The sequence below is a fragment of the Homalodisca vitripennis genome, chromosome 1, assembly GCF_021130785.1.
Source record: "Homalodisca vitripennis isolate AUS2020 chromosome 1, UT_GWSS_2.1, whole genome shotgun sequence".
NCBI lineage: Eukaryota > Metazoa > Arthropoda > Insecta > Hemiptera > Cicadellidae > Homalodisca > Homalodisca vitripennis.
The window spans coordinates 237,971,854-237,994,543 of NC_060207.1; the positions used below are offsets into that span (position 1 = coordinate 237,971,854).

General features: G+C 38.5%; 1 protein-coding gene across 8 annotated transcripts in view; it reads right to left on the minus strand.

Annotated features, from left to right (window-relative positions):
• Positions 1-22,690, minus strand: part of LOC124353198 (ETS-like protein pointed) — a 357,362-nt gene that overhangs the window by 80,309 nt on the left and 254,363 nt on the right. Inside the window, exon 1 of one of the 8 annotated variants that reach the window (XM_046803087.1) lies at positions 6,895-7,116. The exons of the other annotated variants lie outside the window; for them this stretch is intronic. Within the exon in view, the coding sequence (XP_046659043.1) occupies positions 6,895-6,973 (79 nt within the window). The 5' untranslated portion in view covers positions 6,974-7,116. Of the gene's footprint in view, positions 1-6,894; positions 7,117-22,690 lie in introns of those variants that run through there. 8 annotated transcript variants of the gene reach the window in all.

The following is a 22,690-nucleotide window of genomic DNA, read 5'->3' on the forward strand; positions in this document are numbered from 1 at the left end:
TAGAAGTTCTTGGCATGAAGTCTTGACAGTTAAGAGAAATAAATCACCAAAAGAATTCTCCGATACAGACACAGCTGTTACGAACTTTTTACTGATACGATGTGACCACCAGAGCTGCATGTGCTGCAGAGGTGTCAGGCAATTCGTCTACCAATCCCACGTCTCTAAGTGGACTACTCGTTTGTTTCCATTATGCGTTGTAGACAGCATCAATCATAAATTTACAATCCAGAAAATAATCTGGTTCACGGATTAACGAAATAATCCGGATTAACAAATATTAGGGTATTTACTATCTCTTGCTATCTGATTACTACGAATTGCTGCTGCTTTAAAAAGAAGGAAGGAAGTATTTCAGAGATAAATCAGAGCAACATTATTGTATACATTACTAGCGGTTTTGCTTCCTTCCTCTGAATCCTGATGGGAGCCTCATCTGCGTCTATATGTTCCTTATCGCTAGGCTTATACAAGATTTCCTGGAACACTTCAATGGCTTATCCATCTATCATACCACAACAACATTGGAGATCTAAGACAAATTTGAAGGCTTGAGCCACTTTCAACCATTTGTGGAGAACAGTTCGAGTCCTCTCTATAGTATTCATTATTGTTTAGTAATACCCTGTGTTATGAAATTCAGTCACATTCTTTGTTTGAAGTTTGTTTTTGACAATGGAATGAGTGTGAAGGAAACAGGATGTTTTCTGGACATTTGCCATCGTTCAGTGATACGAAAAAAAATCAGTAACACTACGTTTCAAACACTGCAATCTGATCTCTTCTTCAGGTGATAACTGAACATAATTATGTGTTAGGTTAGTTATTAACCTGAAGAAGGGATCAGATTGCAGATCTCGAAACGTCACTGAATGATGGAAAATGTTCCGAAAAATCATATTTCATTCTCGGTGATATTTTGACATTTTTAACAGCAGTCACAACTTGAGCAAGTTACATCGAATGTGGAAACTTCGAAGCCAGTCGACGAACCCGTGGGTCTGAAATCGGTGAGTCAAATTGTACAGCGTTGGTTCTTCGGGCGATAAAAAAGTAATGGGAGTTTGTACAGCGCACGCTTACCGAACGGCACGAGCTGCCAAGATGGCGGCGTCTGCGCGTAGCTCTGACATTGTCATGCGCCGGGCGCGCGCATGCGTGACACCAATACAAACTACATTGTCAAGTTCACCAAACGACACTGGTAGCTGACTATCTGGAGAGCGACAAATACGGTGTTGTCGTGCGGTTCTATAACGTGGATGTGCAGACGACACAATACTTTGTTTGAAGTTTGTTTTTGACGCTGGAAGGATTGTGGAGGAAACAGGATTGTTTTGGACATTTGCAATCGTTCAGTGATGCAAGAACACTAAAAAAACAGGGGGTACCCACCCTGCATAATTTAAAGGGGTCATTTACCTGAAGAAGAAATCAGATTGCAGATCTCTCAACGTAGTGTTACTGATTTTTTGTATCACTGAACGATGGAAAATGCCCGGAAAAATTCTGTTTTCTTTATGACACAATAGGCACACAACACATGTTGTCGAGAATTACGATAGAGACAGGAACAGTGCATTATAGCAAGTGGAAAATTTACAAAATACACGTTTTGGAAAGAAACAGCAATTTACAAGTTATTTTTGTTCAATTTTTTTTTAAAGCCACATAATTTAGAACCTATTAGTGTGTACCTTGCTCCCCATAACTCGTTAGCGATAGCAACTATATCGCCCTTCTTTGTTTGAAGTTTCATTTTGACGATGGAAGAATTGTGAAGGAAGCCGGATTTTTCTGGATATTGTCCATCGTTCTGCGATGTAAAAAGTTAGTAACACTACGTTTCGAGATCTGCAATCTGATCTCTTCTGCAGGTAAATAACTAACACATACTTACAAACTAAATTAAATAAACAAATCGTACCAGAGCGTTGTGACACATTGTGATATCATGTTGTTTGTCAACTCTAAAACATGCACTTAATAAAAAAAACACTAAACACGACATTAATTATTAAAACTGAACTACAGAATACAGGCCACAATAGATCTGCATTCGTAGACCAACCGCCTAGACCGAAAATAAGGAAACATCCTCACATGGGCAAACGTAGTTTTGATTGTGAACGAGTCATTTCATTCTTCTCCATATTTGGCACATTCTAGTATGACGTATATTTTACTGTATGTTGCTGAACAGTGGGACACACAATACCGTTGTGACAATATTCCAAGGCATGTCGTGGCCAAGAAGAATGTGAAACCGGGGACTCGGGGGACACGCGACTACTCAGTACTGCACGATCGCTGGACAGTCGACACTCTTCACTGCCAGACCTACTTCACACAGCTTGGATCTTCTGCAAGAATGTTGTGTACTGATCTACACGGCGTTGGCCATGCACAGTAGAAGGCGTTAGGGACAACAGATAAGTGGAATCGAAGAACATTTGAATGATTCAACATCATTTATTGCGTTATTTTCAGCCGTGCCCTGGTGCTTTTATTTATTAAAAAAATGTTTTAGAGCCTGAATTAGTTGGGTACATTCAACAACGGAATTAATAATGAAGGCAAAAACAAGTAAACTGTGCAGTTCCCCTGCACAGCGGAGGGAGGTAATATAAATTGGCCTATGTATTTGAACGACTGTACCCCTTAAACCATTTAATACCCACAAAGTAATTTTAATTTGATATTATCTATTACTTTTTCTTATAATTAAATTGTGTTAGTTATTAGATTAGTACTGTTATTGTTATATGACGCTTGCAATAGAATTATTGTTAATTGTTTCCTGCAATTAAGAATATTATTATTATTATACACTACCACTAAAACTCACTCAGTGCTTGTTTGATTTTGTAAAATTTTATTATTTTTTAAAATTGTTTATAGTCGACAATGGTTAAGCAACAAAAAACCTACTGTGCTGACAAAATAATTTTAAAAAATTTAAGAAGGCCATTGCGAGAATCATATGGCCAGTTATTGAAAATAAAAAAATGCACATTGCAAAATAATTTCCCCCTCTCAAGGTTTTTCAAATCAGTTTATTTGTAAACTTAAGGAGGTTTTGTTTACAAACAATGGCAAATGTCCGGAAAAAATTCCTATTTCTTTCACAATCCTTCCATCGTCAAAAATAAACTTCAAACAAAGAATCATTGTTATACAAAATAAAGAATTCTTTATGTATATTTATATTATTGCTTTTTCACGCATTGAAGACGTTATATTTACTATCCCTTACAACATGGTACGATACTGTATTGAATTATGACGACTGCGGAGCGGGTTTGGCACGAAGACCGTTGGTCAGGAAAGATGGCGACCCGCTGGTGATGGGTGCGAAGGGTAAGTAAGTGAGCAACGGTTCGGTAGGCGTAGCCCTGAGCCCATCTGCCGGCTAGAGTTACATGTCATTAGCTCTAACGTGGCAGACCATCACACTTGTAGGGTAACGTCCCTGCATGTTAAGTCGGTACACCAGCGGTACAATCCATATCCTTAAATGTTTTTCTTCATTTTATAGCGGTGATTTTAGCTATCTAAAACTAATAGTTCCCGTGCATATTTGATATGAGACAAAAGTTCTCATGCTCTCCTGATGTGCCTTTTGTTGATTTAAAATACATCCTACAACAGCGCTTTCAAAGCTCTCATGTTAATCTTGAGGTGCTCAGAAAACAGCTATTTTCATTCCACTAACGAACTTAATCTCAGATGATTGGTTACCACGTAACAATTTTCATAACATTGAAAAGCTTGGCAAGTGACCTGGACCTGCCCCCAATGGGGCCTGCTCTTGTATTCTTCGCAAGTACGGTTAAATTGTTGACGGTTATCAATGCTAAAGTAAGCAATACGATGGAATAATGTACAAATGGTTTAAAATGAAAAATACAAAATACAAACATAATAAATTTAACAATTTATCATCTAATATTAAGAAACCATAACAAGAAAGAGTTTAGTGATTTTGACATGATTTTGGCAGACTCAAACTTTGAAACCTAGCAAGTACATCCAAAACTATAAATAGAATACCACACACACAAACACTGCAGAATACATTACCGTTGTGAAAATACTTAAAGGTGCCGTAAAACTTGGAATAATTATGTTTTCACTTCTTTTAGTAATGACTCTATTAATCAAAACACGAAATTTCAGTATTACATCGCGTTTATTCACACGAGTATTAAACGAAAGACATAAACAACTTTGTCGTAAAAGAAGGAATAATTGTAATGCCTAGAACCACCTTCTCCTCGTAAAATACTTCAGAAAATCTTTCAACTTAGTAATTTATCCCTGAAATGGGTTGCAAGGGGAGCAAGAAGAACCTTTTAACAATTTGGAAGTTTTTTTTCTACGATGTACCTTAACCTACCGTACCTGAAGATGGATTCTTTGAATCCGAAATATACAGCGTAAAAATAAAAACGTCAAAAGTGTTGAAAAGTGGATTCTTCTTACTTCTCTTACTACCTTTATATGATACGTTTTGCAGAGCGTGTGTGAAGGAAGAGACGAGCTGGGGATGTAACGTGCAGCTCACGAGGGTGTCTGCTAGTTTAATCGCAATACGAGCAACCCACCATCGACAAGTTGGTCAGACCCGTGCACTTGTCGCAGACAGACAGACAGACAAGATCACACATTCTTAGCCTCGCCCTAATCGCCCGAATATATGTATTCCGTGTGTACAACTGCTTCATATTTCTGGACCGTGGCCAGCTTATTGGTCATGTTTCATTGTCTTCACCACTGTCGAATTCCTGTCTGACTCGCTCATTATTACCATACAATCCTCAATAGGTGTTACCTTTCAAAATTCCGTTTTAGGCCGTAACAGAACTATTGACCACTTGAATTTGATTTGTTCCTAAAATAGCTCTGTTTATTTCAGATAACGCATCACAACAAACCATGCTAAATGCTAAACCAAGTGTAGGTCTTCTTCACGGGATTGCTTATTTACCAGACTTTGTGCAGTGTGTGTACACACCAAAAAAGGGGGTAAAAGTCACTTCTGGTGCCCAACTTGTAATTTTAGGGTTCATAGGGAGTGTTTCCCTTACCTGGAACATTATTGGAGGCCTCTCAAACCAGGAAGAATGATGAGGAATGAGGTTGGCTCTGATACTGACTAAAATGCAGTAAAAAACGTGTACATAAAAGTTTCGATCAGCAAATAGTGCGTTGTTTTTAGGAATAATACATATAACAGATAAATATTTTTGTTCAGAATTAAATTTAAAACAAAATGGCTATTTTGGATTTGTGTTAAAAAATTAAGTTTAGGTACATTTACTCAGCCTAATATAAAACAAAAAAGATTTGAATTTTTATTTTTGGAATTCAACCCATTGGTTTTTTACACCAATCCAAGGTAAGTGTTTCATATTATTACCATTCTACTCTGTGTGTTATGAAGTTTAAATCGATGTATGATATGTCATACTTATATAATATACAGGATTTTATATAAATTTTCTTTTGCGAACATACACAAAATCAGTAAAAATGTCCCGCCACTTGGAGAAAAAAGTACCGCCACTCGGAGGGTTAAGGAAATGTAAACGAATGCCTCTGATAAAGTTTACGCAATAGCGTTGGACTTTTCCATCAGTAAATAATATAATTATGGTCTATTAAGAAAAAAAAAGAATTTGGATAATGGGATTAGTAACGATGACGGATTTTAAGTCCTTGTGTATTTTTGCAACTTTAAACATAACTTATCCAAACAATCACTAATCATAACGTCTTAAACGAAGACACTTTTGCATCAACCTTTAAGTATGAATATAACGTGACACTCGCAAAACAAAACGAAAATATCGATTTTACACATTATCACGTGATCGGTTTAACCGTAACAATATGTGTGCTCACTTCGCGGTTGTTACAATATGTGTGACACAACACATCCGTGTGTATTGTTGGACACGAGTCTAGACCTAGTCACATTTTCTAGTGTTTCACAATGAATATACTGACTTAAATTACCTCCTCAAACCTATTTTAAACTTAAGTAAACATTACGCATCGATCAATACGTCTTGAAAAGTGCGTTACGGTTCAGACAGATTATTTTTATCGTTAGTTGTCCAATCATTGTAACATGCACAATGTCAAAATACTAAATTTGACGATACAGATTTTTAAAGTAAGAACCATCCAAGATGGTGCGGTAAGTAACAAGTGGCCAATATGTCTTGTTATTTTCAAAATGTCACGAGTAGGGAGGGGGTAATGTTATGTTATTGAATAGCCTACTTTTAAAATGTACATGTACAAAAACTGTTATATAACAGTTGCTTGAAAGTTGGTGGCAAAACTGACCATAAAGGGTTAGAATTTCCACTATAAAGAGTTTAGAAAATATGTACTTTCTATTCATTAGTTGAGAAACAAAACAATAATGGAAGGTAACGATAAAGCAAAACAATAGTCCAACACATTCAATGCTGTCTAGAGAGTAGATTCGATTAAAGTACTTTTTTTTTAAATAAGAAACATCCAAGATGGTAAGCTCTATTTATTCATTTTCAAGGTGGTAATATTACGTTATTGAATAGCCTACTTTTAAAATGTCGGGCACAAAAACGGTTACAAAAGTTGCTTGAAAGTTGGTGGTAGAACTGACCATAAAGGGTTAGGATTTCCACTTCAAAGTGTTTAGAAAATATGCAGTTTCTTTGAAACCCTTTAACCAAACAATATAGGCTATCAAATACAGGCTTCCTTAACCCGGTATGCATTAATTAAGAAACAGATCAACGATGAAATGTAGCTAGAAAGCACATAAGTCCAGCACATTATACACACGGTTCTAATGTAAGTATATTACTGAGCGGTGCCACCTGTATGTAGACTTACCAGATCTGAGTCTACCAAATGCCTTCATGGCTTTAATTCCCATAACTGCGGAGTCTGCGGCGGGCGAGTCCAGGCACATGGTCACAACCACAACCACATCACTGGCACTGTCACTGTCACAGCTTCACACATAGTAACACATAGGTGCACACACATACATGCACTGTGCGGGTGCGGGTACGCGGAGGGTGGACGTCTAGCGGCGAGTGAGACCGCGGCGGGACAGAGAGGGAAGACTCCCCCCACCACCGCCGTCCACCGCTCGCAGTTATGAATGAGTAGTCTCGAGCGGGGCCCCACTAGCTCCATTCACAAACTCGTTCCGGGACCGGTCAGCCCGGCCGGCGCTGAGCCAGTTCACTTCGCATCATTTCATCTTCGACAGGGTGCCGTTACATCCGGGCACCGCTTCCTCTGCTAATCGCGCGGACAGGATGAGTCCACTTTCTGGGTCAGTGACTTCGCGGCGGCGGCGCCTCGGCCGGCAGCATCCTTCCAGGCGTCAGCAAGGGAGAAACCCTCAATACGAGCATCAGTATCGCAAACTCTGACCGCTTTATCACTAACCCACTCCGAGTACCGAGAATTACTTATCTGTCCCATCTGTTTATCTCTCTCTCTCCTTCAATCTTCCTGAACCATAGATTTGGCTGACGCTGTCTGAAAATAATCGTTACTAAAACTGCCAGATATATGGTTCAGGAAGATTGAAGGAGAGAGAGATAAACAGATGGGACAGATAAGTAATTCCCAGTACTTGGAGTGGGCCAGCAGGCTGCTTATCGTAGATAACGATATTGGTCGTGCGATAAAGCGGTCAGAGTTTGCGATACTGATGCTCGGTGAGGGTTTCTTCCTTGCTGACGCCTGGAAGGATGCTGCTTTGTTAGTCCTCGCAGGTCCGGTGGCCGAGGAGCAGTAAATTGTGAAATATCTTCGCCAACCAAGGAAGGTAATTGCTAAAAACCAATGGAAGCAATGACACCAAGATGGGAAGGAGGTCTCCCCATTTTTACAAATCCCCAAGCAATCCTTTGAACCTACAATGGCAAAGTCGCTATTTCCAGAATCGCCGGCAAATTTATGAATATCTTTTAACGCTACGGTCTAAGAAACTATTGCCTACTTGTGCTGTATAGTTCCATCGATCGCCGTGGGAAGCAAACGTGTTTGCTTAACAAATGCAAAAAATTACTTTGGTTACTGGCCCATTCCATCTCCACATCAAGTACTGGGAATCAGTTATCTGTCCCATCTTTTTATCTCACTCTCCTTCAATCTTCCTGAACCATGGATGTGGCAGTTTCAGGAACGATTCTTTTTAACACGAGTTTGCTTAAAAAATGCAAAATAATACTTTGGCCTGCATACTTGGATATTGAAAAAGACTTTCTTAATGATCTGTGACAACAAATATGCAAATCAGTGTTCAGCAATTAAGAACGTAATTGCATTCTAAAGAATAAAATAGAGCTTCGTGAACAATATTATACTTTACCGTGAAATCTTTACGTCAGGCGCAACGAGTGCTTATTTGGACTCTGTCGGTGTTTGATTGGCGTCGCGACGCTGCTATAAACCCGAGAACTGCCAACAACAAACACGTAGCGTAGCCACAGTAGCGTCGCGTAGCTCGGTGGACGCGCCACGGGGAAAGTCACGTCGGTCGCGTCCCCGGTAAACGTCCGGTGGCTGCGCTTAATTTCAGTGAAAGTCGGTTTGATGCCCTTCCTGCCGCGATTGGCAAATAAAGTTATTCTAGCGAGACTGCTCTGCTCTTACTGCCGGCGCGCGACGCTCTGTCGAACACTGAACAGCCGTGTGACTTCCAATGTTCCTTGTGTTCAGGTTAGAAACACTCGGAACACACCACGGTTATCTCAAATTCCAGTCCAATTTGGCTTTGCTTAGGCGATAATAAGGTGCGATAAGGCAATGTTTGGGGGATCAGTTCATTTATCTCCACAATCGTTATCTTCATGAATAATATATTTGGCTAACCGAAGCACGATAACAATGTTTTGAGGGGTTTCAATACGTTTATCTCAACAACCGTTATCTTCATGAATACTATACATTATTAAGGCTATATATTTGGTTAACTGAGGTACAATAATAACTATGTTTGGATGTTTCAGTTCCTTTATCTAAACAATCGTTATCTTCATGAATACTGTATTTGATTAAGGATATATGTACTTGGGCTAACTGAGGTACAATAAAGGTTTTGGGGTTTCAGTTCCTTTATCTCAATAATCTTTATCTTCATACCGTATAAGATAAAGGCAACCGAAGCACAATAACCAATGTTTTGGGATTTCAGTTCCTTTATTTGAACAAACGTTATATTCAGTTTACTTTATAAAGGAAAAATTAATTAATTTTGAACCTTTTAAATCTTTTTATACACTGAAGTGTAACGCTTCGAAAATGAAAATTGTACGGAATTATCTGGAAGTAAACTAATTTTGCGCACCGTACTAAAGAAGAGCCTCCATGTGGGAGTGTGTGAACGTAATTTGATGCCCGGGGTTGGTAGGGGTGGTCCGGGTTGGGGGGGAGGTGGAGGGCGGCAGATGTAGAGCCACCTGGCGGTCGAGCGACCACACTTGACTACCTTCCTGCTTCCTTCCGGTGTCCGGGTCCGGTCGGCCTACGCGGTAACCTTCTGACCTCGTCTCGACCACAAAACAACACGGGCAGTGGACGATTATGCGGGGCAACTTTGGCGGTACAGGTGTTACACTAAGTATGCAAGAAACAGGATTTTCCGGACATTTACGATCGTCCAGTGATACAAAAAAATCAGTAAAACTACGTTTCGAGATCTGCAATCTGCTCACTTCTTCAAGTGAATAAATAGCCTAACATATAATTACAAACTAGGTTAAAATAAACAAATCGTACCAGATCGTTGTGACACACGTAAGTCAGGAATCACAACCACCATGTTGTGTGTCAAATTCACCAACTCCAAAACATACAGTTAATAAAAAACTAACACAACACTAATTATTAAAACTGAACTACAGAATACAGGTCTGCGACCAACCAGCTACGACACTCGTATGACTTTTTATTTTAACCTAGTTTGTAATTATGTGTTAGGTTAGTTAATCACCTGAAGAAGAGATCAGATTGCAGATCTCGAAACGTAGTGTGACTGATGTCATGTATGACTGAACGATGGCAAATGTCCGAAACACTCTGTTTCCTTCACAATCCTTCCATCGCCAAAAACAAACTTCAAACAAAGAACACCAAGTATGTCTGTCCTTAAAACTGGCGGTGAAGAAAAATGCTTTCTTACTAAGCAAAGCAGGTGATTCCGGATTCACATATATTTCAAATGCTTAAACCAAATCTAGACAGAATATAGGTTGGAATCCACACATCTTTAGTCACCAAATCAAAACACTAAAGATAAAATACAATTTACCGGGTTGAATAATATCAAAGTTTTTAACGCGAAATTTTAATTTTCCTAGCTGCAGTTGCAACAAACCAGTGGCTAGAAATTGTTCCAGTACTGGACGTGGAAAATTATAAGAGAAGCGAGATAGGATCAAAGGCAGTAAAGATCAAAGATAATGAAGGAAAGTCGGGACAATGTAGGCGTCCATGGAGAAGGCCAGACCTCCCCAAGGACACATAATGAAGTAAATTTGTAATGATGGCAGGAAATGGACTAACAGAGACCACACAAGGCTAACTAACGTTGAATTACTGCATCGATAAGTGATGTTCCAGCTACCGTCACGTTCTTTATCATTAATTAATGATAATTAACTGAGGTAACTATGGAGTGCTTAAGTTGTCTGTCTGTATTCGCCGTTATTTTCTGATAACAAGCATAATCATACTTTTTACTTACAAGAAATATAGGATCCGTTTAATTGATATTTTGTTAATTGTTACGTGTACTGGACTACAGTGAAATAACTACGAGCGTATCACATTCATTAATGAACTAGATATTGATGACCTAATGTACAATTAGAATTTAGTTTCATTCTTTTACTAATTTGACTTTCAGCCATTAGTAGTCATTTTGTTTATAAACTAAACCAATATTCTTAGATTTGTAACATTCGGATATTGATTAGGAAAACTTAGTTTACTTCGACTTTGTCTGGGGCAATTTAAGACAAAATCGGAGTGACTCTCTTTATGATAACTTTCCTGAAGAGAACAAAATTATAATTTTTTATCGTTCTAGGATTTTTAGGCATTTAAAGCAGAATAGGTCTGCATTCGCCAAACAAACCAAGACTGACTATTGTGACCTGTATTATGTAGTTCAGTTTTAATAATTAGTGTCGTATTTAGTTTTTTATTAAGTGCATGTTTAAGAGTTAGTGAGGTTGACACACAACATGGTGGTTGTGATTCCTGAATTAAGAGTGTCACAACGCTCTGGTATGATTTGTTTATATTGACCAGTTTGCAATTACGTGTTAGGTTAGTTATTTTATTTACCTAAAGAAGAGATCAGACTGCAGATCTCGAAACGTAGTGCAACTATTTTTTTAATCACTGAACGATGGCAAATTGCACGAAAAACCCTGTTTCCTTAATTCCTTCACAATCCTTCCATCGTCAAAAACAATTTCAAACCTTATAATATGATTTAAGTCTTCAGGGAAGTAGCAGGTAAACAAACAATTATTTGTGGCGGAAATACCATTTTAGATTAAATGTAATTGAGGACAATTCCACGTTTGTAAATAAAAATTACTCAAGTAAATCTCATCCCTAAAAAGTAATGTAAACAAGCTACTCCCTTGAGGTACTCCATACATAAAAAATGTTCCATTTTTGTATATCACTATTTTCAGCCAATATTCAGTTGAACTGATTATAGCGTATCCCAAACCGAATGGTACTTGAAAATAGCTTACAACCCCTTGTTGAATGTTATCACAAAAGGGCTGCGACTACAAATTTTGAAAAAATGGAAAAAATAAATTGACCCAACTAAAAATGTATAATCTCAAGGACAATTCCTCGACGATTCCGGCCACACCACTCTGTGGGGCAACTGACAGAAACAATCATCGCCGTGTGGGAAGCTGGGATCTCTTGACCCGTGTTTGGCGAGCGAGGGCAAGGTGTTCCAAGGGAGGGGAGCTAGCCTCGCGCGGGTTTCCGGTGAGCCGTTTCCTGTCCCGGTCTGCTCCGGTAGAGAAAGTGAAATCCCGGCCCCCGTTACTACTCTACTCGCTCAATGAAATGTTCGTAGATCCCAGGAGGTCACCGGCTACCTGCGGCCTATCACGACTCTTGCTCTGCTCTGGTTTGTTGCTGCTCCGACAGAGGTTCATTGATATTTCCTGCAACGCACGAGCGCACACTGGACACGATTATATCGTTAACAACAAACACAGAGCTGTTGGTGAGTGGTTTACACTTCACTCCAGCAAATCTCTTTTCATACCACAATCTGAATTTGCAGTATTTAGAACGGTGGATGCTCAGAATTTGGAAAGCGTATACTGGGCCCTATGATAAACTAAGTACATATGGGCGATATATAACGTATTAGTGTCGGTAACATCGTTCTTCAGTGGTAACCTATTACTAGGATAACGCGTTACTAGTAACACCCTGTTATCTCAGTAACCTGGTTACTTAGTAACAGCCGAGACTATTACCGTGCAAGCAATGAGGCTAGGAACGGAGTTTTCTGGTATTACGTTACTGAAAAACCAATAACGTAGTGGAGTGAGCTGGATGGTAGGGGGGGGAGGGCAGAGAATAAAATATCAAATTGAAATAAATAATGATAAATAAATCAAATATATTTATGAAAATAGAAACGTAGACTTGTTACTGGAATAAATTAATAGAAACCTAACTTATTTTAATTCAACTGTTCGCTCTCATTTACAATCAACTAATTATAAATATTCTATTTAAAGTAGTATACTAATCTAAATATTAAATTTAGTGAGTTAGTTAAGTTTGTGTATAGCCTACTAAACAATAATTGTTTTGTGCAGTGAACATTTGAAATAACCGGTTTATAATTAGTATTTTTTATTATACATGAATTTTACTGCTAGGCAACTTTTATTGTCACGTAACTACGAAATTTGAAAAATAAAATCGTTATCATAAGACATTTTATTAATATTCTAATGACCATAAAATTATTATTATGTGACGAATGCTATGCAATGTTAACATTGTTTCTGGCGATAAAGGTACATTGTATTGTATCAACAGTTGGATTCGCATTGAAGCCTTTAAAGACTATTCGAGTGCGGAATGGTTCAGCTGAGAACACTACATCAAGTACACTAAACTAATATAAAAACCTCACTACTCCACAGACCTGTCAACTAATGTCTTCACTACCGCGTTACAAGTTGTTATAAAGATTGATACAAAAGTTATTACACATAGAGGTGTGAATTGCATCTGGATACGGTTCGTGGAAGTATTGCGGCCTGTTTGAAGTCCAGTGCCGTACAGCACACCGGCTGCGGGGGGGGGGGGGTAAACGCAAACCAAAACGCCGCGCACGAGACCTGTGGTTACCGTCCATCGTTAAGTGCACAACAATGTCCGTGCCGCCACGACATCCACAATTGTCCGGTAACGGACGGACTGTGACACGGACGAACGTAGCCCAGTTTACGGAAGGAGCCGGACAGTAAAACGCGACAATTACACGACAATTTCCTTTTTGTACGACCGCGATCTTACTTCTTCTTCCCCACAACTGATGATTTCGCCCGCTTGTGCAGCGCGGTCCCGTCTGGGATCTCTCCGACCCCAAGACATCAACGGTACCTTCACTAGTATAGGCTGCATCACGTTAAAAACAGTTCAGATCCCTTTCAAATATTGTGATTCGAAAAGGCCTACAATTACTGGTTTCTGGAATTCAATCATCGTTTTTGCAAAATCCAAGCAAGTAATCTTCCTATATGAATAGCAGGAGAGATGTGCACCACGTTGGGAATCTTGTCTTTTTCAATTTTCCAACTAGAGGAACCAGTACGATTTTTGTGAAAGCCTGGAAGTTGTTCTAGCAAATCTTGATTCAATCATTCTTAATAAATAAAGTTTCCATGATACACACCTCCAGTGTAATTATTTGAACATTCCGAAAAATTGTTTTGTTATTCGGAAAAATTGGCTTTTGCCAACCAAAGCTTGTTTTTATTTCCAATACATTCTACCACCTCCTTCTTATTGGAATATAATACTTACTTTATTATGACAAACACTCCAATAATTATTTAATTTAATTTTTGTAACGGCTTTCGTGTTGAAGGAACATATCATTAGATCCACATGACTGAAATGAAAGTAGTTAAAGTAATGATGGAAACAATTTAGTACTTAGGCAAAACATGCACTTCATACTGAACACTACTTTCCAAAAGTAAAATTATTAAAAGAAATCTAAAATAAAAAAATTCCTTGATGCTTACGAAACGATTTTCATACAGAAGAACCAAAATGATGTGGTAAACAATGAACTTGGACCTGTCCAAAATTCACCGTTACTGCCTTTAATGTAATTTAAATATTAATTGTTACATATGGAGTAGACAGACTTCCTGGTCTTTAAAATTACATCTCCTTGTATTTGTATTTAAGTAATAAATTGTTTGTAAGTAATAAATCAGTTATGTGGGTCTGATGATGTGTTCTTGAACACGAAAGGCCTCACAAAAATAAAATTCAATAATTATTGGAGTGTTTGTTTATAAATTAAGTGTTACTTTCAATGTCTATTCTCTTGAGTGGTCCACCAAAATATACACAATATTTTTTAAAGTAGCATTGTATTACAGCTAATGATTTTTTTTATTAAACTGCTAACGAGTCACATTTCAGGATTGTTGTACGAAGTTTTGATCAGTAAGACGCTTCGCTGTCAATCACATAAGTTTAAATGTGGTATTTTAAGAAGTGAACATACTGTGCTGATTACTACAATTGTACATTCCAGCTCTGAAGGTCATCTACAACTCGAGGTGACTGTGGAGCATCAAAGCGATCAGCGAGAACAACACGAAGAGGCTTTTACTGTCTCATGTGGTGTGTCAGCATTTAATTAACAGGTTAAGTAATCTCCCAGGCTAACTTTGCCTATTGCTCACCACCAACCTTTCCAGGCAAAACACAACATGTGAAAGCCATCTGAACCAAATAAAGTAACCAATCAACTATACTTTCACACTTACCAAAAACAAAAAAAGATGCTTCGGTGACTGTGCCGTGGAGTGAAAGCAATTCAAGCTTTATTTTTAAAAATCAGTTAGAATATTTAATAAAGTGACAAAGCGCTTAGTGAAAACTACATAGGGTGTCCATATTGTATTAACAGTATTATTCAGGTTAAGAAGTTTTTAGATTAAAGTTCACTTATTTATAAGTTGCCGTCATTACAGAACACCTGCGTAGAGATCACAGTGTTGAAAGCAGGCGTAGTGAGGCATAAGAAATTCAATAACTACTCGTATGGACACAGTGAACAAGAGTGAAGAGTGTTTTAACAAACTGCAACCAGAACATAACTCTTGAAAAAGGTAAATATTCCAAGGAATATGTGAAACACTGTGAAATGGAAAATGTGTTTTTTGGCCTTGCTTTGTTTAAGGTTCATCATATGCTATGGATTATATCAAAGGAAAATTTGATTTGTGAATGTGTTGCAACAACTGAAACGGTACATTTCAAGAACTGGAATCTGTCCATTCTTCAGGTGACAAAAGTCTTGAGTTCAAGATAAATCATGCACCTAAATTAACTACTTGCTCTGCACCCCACAACAAACCAAAGTTGACCAGAGCAAAGACAAGGAGGTCAGAGGGCAACAATTGTTTGTACGCGACGGTGGCTGGCGTGATGGCGGGGGGGGGGGGAGAATGAGAGGAGATTGTTTCAAATTAAGCGGTACCGAGTAACGAGCCCGGCAATAGGCACATCCGCCCGGGACAAAGCAGCATACTCGACCTCTTCATTCATATGATCGCTGCATATGCAACAGCAACAGCATTACTACTGCACATGCTCATGCTCATGCTCGCTGTTTACCCAGAACTGTGCAAGACACGGTTCCAACACAACGTCACGTCTTCAGCAAATCCTCAAAGAACTGTTGCGGCCGCTGTTAAGAAACAATCAAGCGTGAACATATGAAGAATCCACCGATCCCAGTACCCAGAACATTCCGTGAATGCCTTTCAACCACATATAAATGAGTGAGCAACAAAATTGAACACTCTACGAATCCTCTTTGGTAAAACTCTTACCATGTAAATTATTAAGAATGGCTTCGTAAATTGACTAAATCACACTTGAGAAAGGAGGTTTGGAGATTTTTATTTACAAATACTGTATTTTTTACTGTGTTTCTATTTCAACAGATCAACGAGGATGATCGCGTTCGAAGTAGGGTTCCAAAATGTCACAATGGAGGTGATGCATCCAGGAGATCTTCAGCGACTTCAAATTGATTTGACTTCCATGGACGCTTATCTGTGGTCTAATGGGATATTTTTCTGTGGTTTTTCAGTCTGGATCAAAGTGAACCCTCACTTCTAACACTGTAGACTACTCCATTAGTTAAAGGCTTCTTTTCGTGTAGAAACTGAGTTATACGACAGTGATGATAAGTATACCTTTCCAAATCAGATTTTAAAAATGATAAAAGAAATTTCTCGGAATATATCCTCTTATAGAATCCATCAGTATCAACTACGAGTTCCTTCAAAAATGGTACTATCCCTTTCAACCTTTTTTTTATTTACCCCGTTCTATTTTTACATAATGCCAGCAACCCTTTATTTGGTTGCTGTTGACTCTATTTTCTCCAGAGTCACACACAATTACAACAACATTGATGGCAATATTACCCCAAAATATATACACTCCCTGTAATGTTACTGTAGAATGTATACTGTTACATAGGAACTTTAATTTAGAAAATTAGATAACGTCTCTTTAATGAGTTTGGATAGAAGTTTTTCAGAAGACCTGAAATTCCTTTTCACTCTAAGTGGCATATTAACTGTCGAGGAAGTAAGATAATTGTTGAATGATTGATCTATGGCACAAGGTTATGCCAATACCGTATTGTTCCATTTTAACGTATGCATGTGCCTTGTCCAATTCGGGATTCAAAATAAAACCACTACCGTGATGACCAGGAACGCTTTACCACTCATCTTGAGGAATTTTCAAACTCTCGAACATAACCATGTAGGCCTACTGTAGTGTAGAACAAATGCGGAGAGCTATGTTCCAAGCAAAGTCAAAACCAGTCCCTAACATTCAAGTCAATCTATGCTGGAATTATTTCCTCAGCCGATTCCTTTCTCTCATTTCTTTTATCCTCGAATAAAAAGTCTATTCTGCTCCTGGTCAAAAAGGAATCCGAGCGTATTTCGGCTTTCACACAATGCACTAGTACTGTACCCTTGTATCTTGTACCCTACATCCACTTCAATACAACAACAGTGATACCAACACAACATGTTTCACTCCTAAATAGGAGGGGAAGGCCGCGTGGCGCAGCACAAGTGTGGCGGAAGCCTCCTCCTGATACCATTATCTCCGAGATACTGTACACTATCACATCTCGGTTCTGGGAAGTGGAGTCTCACAATTAGACAGTGCGTGGGTCTGATAAGATACATTATCTCGTCAGCTCTGCATTGGCTCTTTGCCCATCGGCGACTTCATATACATTATCAGCAGGGGTGACCTCGAGATGGGGTCGAGTTATCGGGAGTACTTTTTGAATCGGGAATTCAGTCATCACTGATGATCCGGTGATGATAATTTATAACCTGCAATAGTGTTTTCGTGACAACTGACAGGAAGAGAATGTCCGCTAAAGGTCCGTCCACTTGGCGGAAGGTGGAATGGAGCTGAACCCGACATTCGTATTGAATCAGCCCTTCCCACCAAAGCTACGTTGTGTAGAAAACTCGGTTGCTCCACCGTGATTAGAGATCGTGTCTAACACATCGTAGTGCACTCAATTGTGTTCCTGATGAGACAATGAGACTACCACTTCACCTATTTATAGGTGTCTCTGATGTCGAAACGGTGTAAATATTTCGTTTTGAGCTATTTCCAAGAGTCAATTCTAAAACAGCGTAAGATACCAGACGCTGCAATAAAAGGAAGGTGAACTGGAGCTGAACTCAACATTCAATTGAATCAGCCTTTCCTACCATAGCTCCACCGTGATTAGGGGTTGTGTCTAAAACAACGTAATGCACCCAATTGAACACCTCATGATACAATGAGAACACCCGTTGATTTTGTACTGTAGATATCTCTGATTGCGCCCTGAACTTCTCCATCGCCGACATTTCTGGATGCTTCCGACGGACGTTGACGTTGACTCCACGTTCTAGGAGTCAAGTCAATGACACAGCAGATTTCAAGCGCTTTACTAGGCGCAAAGTGAAGTGGACTTGAACTCAACATTCACATAGCCATGTATTTATGATAAAACAAGACCAAAAGTTCACATTGAAGTATTCAGTAATTTGTTTGGAAGCGTACAGTTTACAGAGATTTATTTGTTAAAGAATTCACTGAAATTACGAATATACTCCGAAATGAGTGACCTGGTATTTCTAACTGAGCTTATATAAACAGACACTTGCTTGCGACACAATGTGCTGGATTAATTATTGTGGTGAACACACGAGAGCGGAATGAGAGTGAGAGAGAGGGAGATAGATCCCCTTCCATACGACAACACCGGTGTAGAAAGAACAGCCGCTATCACCCCCAGACCGGAAACCCCACCCCACCCCCGCAACCACCTAGCACACTTACTGCACTGTGGGAACCCTGACCCACCACATTGACACGGCACCGAAATGGTCAAATATTTCCAAATTACGTAATTGCTGCCTAGGGAGCTGTCCCTTTACAATGATGTCCACACCCACAGGCTCTTAAAAATGTTGGTTTACCGTAAAACATGACGTATACAAAATACAAAAACTGTAGCATAACAGACATATGAGTGTTTTTTATTACACACATTATATATATATATATATATATATATATATATATATATATATATATATATATAATTTCAAGCCATTTTCTGTTTGCAGACTCATACTTGTGGAAACCAAAAGAAACGGAATGACATATTTCAGTCGCTATCAGTTTTTTTTTTTTTTGCAAAATTTAAAGGTTTGTAAATTTACTCGTAAGTATTACATAAGTTATTATTTTCCCCATACTTTCTTACTAAATATTTATGATTTTAAATTATTTTATTTGATTTAAAACGGTTGTTATTATATATGTTTGTATGTATGTATGTATGTATGTAGCCTACGTATTTTTTCTTTTCTTTTATTACTGTAGCATACCTTTGACTATTATATTTTGTTTTTTTCTAATATTAATATAAATAGTGCTATTTAGAATTTAAGAATAAAGAGTCCATTAAAAAAGTACAATAATAAAACCGATATACATACAATATTCGTTTTAAATTCAAGGATGGGGACCTCATTACAAGCTCTGCGTTGGAGGCCCTGTATTTTTCTTATGTTATTAGTATGAATGCTATTATTGTTTATATTTTGTTACAGTATAACATGTTATATTTTAAATATTATTATGTTTGTTTTGTCTTAAGGTCAGACTGAGCACGAGAAAGGTTGTGTTATATTCTATTTTGTTTTTAATATCTTTGGTTTCGTACTTTGTTCAAATTTGAAGAGAATATTTCCAAGAGGATTATTTTTGGTTTGGCTGTCAAACAAGAAAAAAATCAGATTACTTTCTTTAGGGAATAAATTTCTTACTTTCTGTCCTAATCATAGCCTGATAACTTATACACTAAATACACTTAACAAAACTTAGGAAACCTTTTTCGCTCCAAAAGGAATCAAAGCTATCAAAATATGAATTCCGAATAATTTTGTATCAGGCCTAAAGTAAAACGGGCGAAGAAAAACAGTATCCATTATTTTATATTACATATATGTACAACGGCATCAGGTTAAAATGCCTTTTAATAATAGGTTGTATCGGTAATATGTTATAGATATTAATGAAATTCCAATACATTGTGGCTTATTAACACAAGAAATAATGTTTATACAGTGTTTGCGCAAACTGTTACACATAGTAACAACCGAGTTCTCAGGCGTTGTGATGATAAACCGCTTATATAACTATAACAACCGTATAACGAGCCCGCTATCTTACCGTTCGTTTAAGTCTCCGGAAACTATAACCGTTTCTTTCATCATTACAAAAATCTCTTATGTTGTTGTCCACAAGCACTCTGACTCTTTGGCATAGCGTACTTCACTATTTGCAGCATTAACTTAAGGTTTTATAAGGAAGACAATGAAGTTTCAGTTAAGTGGACACACTAGCTCGCTTCCGATTGCGCATCTGAAGCTCTGATTTTACCTATGGCTGTGTCCACAGGAGGGTTCACTTCTGGCCGGTTTATACCTTCCAGTTGAACCCACACTGGGCACAGCAAAAACCGATGTCACTTAAATCTGGGCAACCTTATGGATGTCCAGGAGCGGCACATCACTAACCGCAAATGTTGGGATTCTGGGGCGCAAGAGTAATTCGATAGGTCTAGTCTACCGCGGGAGATGACTGTTGGAGTTGGTGGATTTATCCCCTAAGAGTAAAAGGTTCTTGCCAGCCTTGACACAAGGGTGTACCACCCTCTGCCTGCTTTGACTGGAGAGACTGGTTCAGAGCTGGCTTTTCCTTCTTCCGAGGGGACATGACTTGAGAGTAATGTACTAAACATTTCCTCGTGAACCTCGACAGGAGGCTGTCCCTACTCCCATCCTAACCCATCCAGAGTACCCTGTCACTCCGGAAGTAGCGCAAAGGTCCTTACAGGACTAGATACAATTTTCTAAGCTTCTTGCCCCAAGAAAACAAAAAAAGCTGAATTTATTTTTATAAATAATTCCTATCAAAATCCAAAAATTTTCAATTTGCAAACCTAGATTTCAGTGTGTCCCGTGATAATGAACAGTAAAGAAAACGTGTGTACGTTAATAAAACTATAAGTTATTTTTATTTATTCAATACAGATTTTACCACAAACAACTATTTTGAATAAATATTACCTATTATTAATAAACAGTATTAGATAAAAACTTTAAAGCAAAAAAATGCGATATTTTAGAACATGACGAGCGTGGTTTTAAACTTTAAACTACTACCAGTACTGGAGTCGCAATACAAAGTGAACGCCAACATTCGACAACGCATAATAACTGTGTTACAGCAGATACGGCTCTCGGTCCTGCATTCTGCAGTACAGACACGATTTATTAGCTGCAGTTAAGCGCGCAAATGAGTAAGCAGAAAACACTTAGCTGCTCGAGTGGTTGACCGGAAAACCGTCTGACTCATTCACTCACTGCGCAATTTGGCAGGATTCCAGACTTCGAGGCCAAGGTAAGAAAAATTCCATTACAACAGAGGCCCTTTACTTTACTTTAACGGCACCCACCGTGGCTTACATTAATTATAGCTCCAAATTACGATCGCACTTTTTAGTGTTTCACTTAGGGCCGTTACGAGTTTATTTTTAGTTTCACTTTTATACTTCCGGGCTACAGGCGGACTGTGTTGTAAATCTAATGAATACAAATACGTTTGAATTATTGTACTACGCCTTCACTCACATTAGGCAATTTCTACTCTACGCTCAATAAAAGCAATTTCAATATTATTCTGCTCCATACATTTTCAAGGAACAAAATAAAGTGATGCCTCAATTTAATTAGTTTAGAAATACAGAATAATAAATATGTATTCCACGAGTAATCCAACCTGTCACATTAAAAACGAAATTTAAAAATTGGATACTAAGGTAATCAAAAAATTTATAAAAAGCAAATGATGTTGCTGCAAAAAATAAAAGAAATTTTGATGGTGTTCTCGTACCATAGCGTTAATAGGATGAAGATTGTTGGAAAAACAAAACATAAACAATATACTAAATTCGTCTCAAGCTACAAATTCCATCACCCATTTTCTCTGGTAGTTCTCAGATGTAATTAAAGTCTTCGTAATGTTATAGGGATATAAGACAGCCATTTAGATAAACTACAAACTAGGAATAGTTTCTTTGGCTGTTTTTGCACACCTATTGGTTCGGCCTATTTATTCCACTAGCTCTTGAAAAATTATTCAGTTTTGGGCAACACAGACAGTGGCTTTCCTATATTTGTTCAAGCGCATCCGGAAAGATCAGGAATCGACAGAACGCACCTTGTCGGGGGTGAGGGGGAGGAGAGTTCCACCAACTTTGGCTGTTTCTGCACACCTATTGGTTCGGCCTATTTCTTCCACTAGCTCTTGAAGAATTCGTTCAGTTTTGAGCAAGACACACAGTGGAATTCCTATATTTGTTGTAATGACTCCAGAACGATGAGGAATTCACTGAAAGCACCAGTTCTAGGATGGGAGGGGGGAGTTCCACTAACTTTTGGCTGTTTTTTGCACACCTATCGGTTCGGCCTTTTTCTTCTACCAGCTCTTGAAGAATTTATCCAGCTTTGGGCAACACACACAGTGGAATATCTGTACTTGTTCAAACGACTCCGGAACAGGATCAGGAATCGACTGAACGCACCATGTCGTGGAGGAGGAGGGTTGGGGAGGAGAGGAGTTCCACTAACTTTTCGCAGGACAAAGGTTCAGTGCGGTTCGGCTGAGTGGAGCGACGCAATGGTAAGTAGAGTCTTAAATAAATGTGTGTGATGACGATGAAGGGGGGGGGCACCAGAGCGCG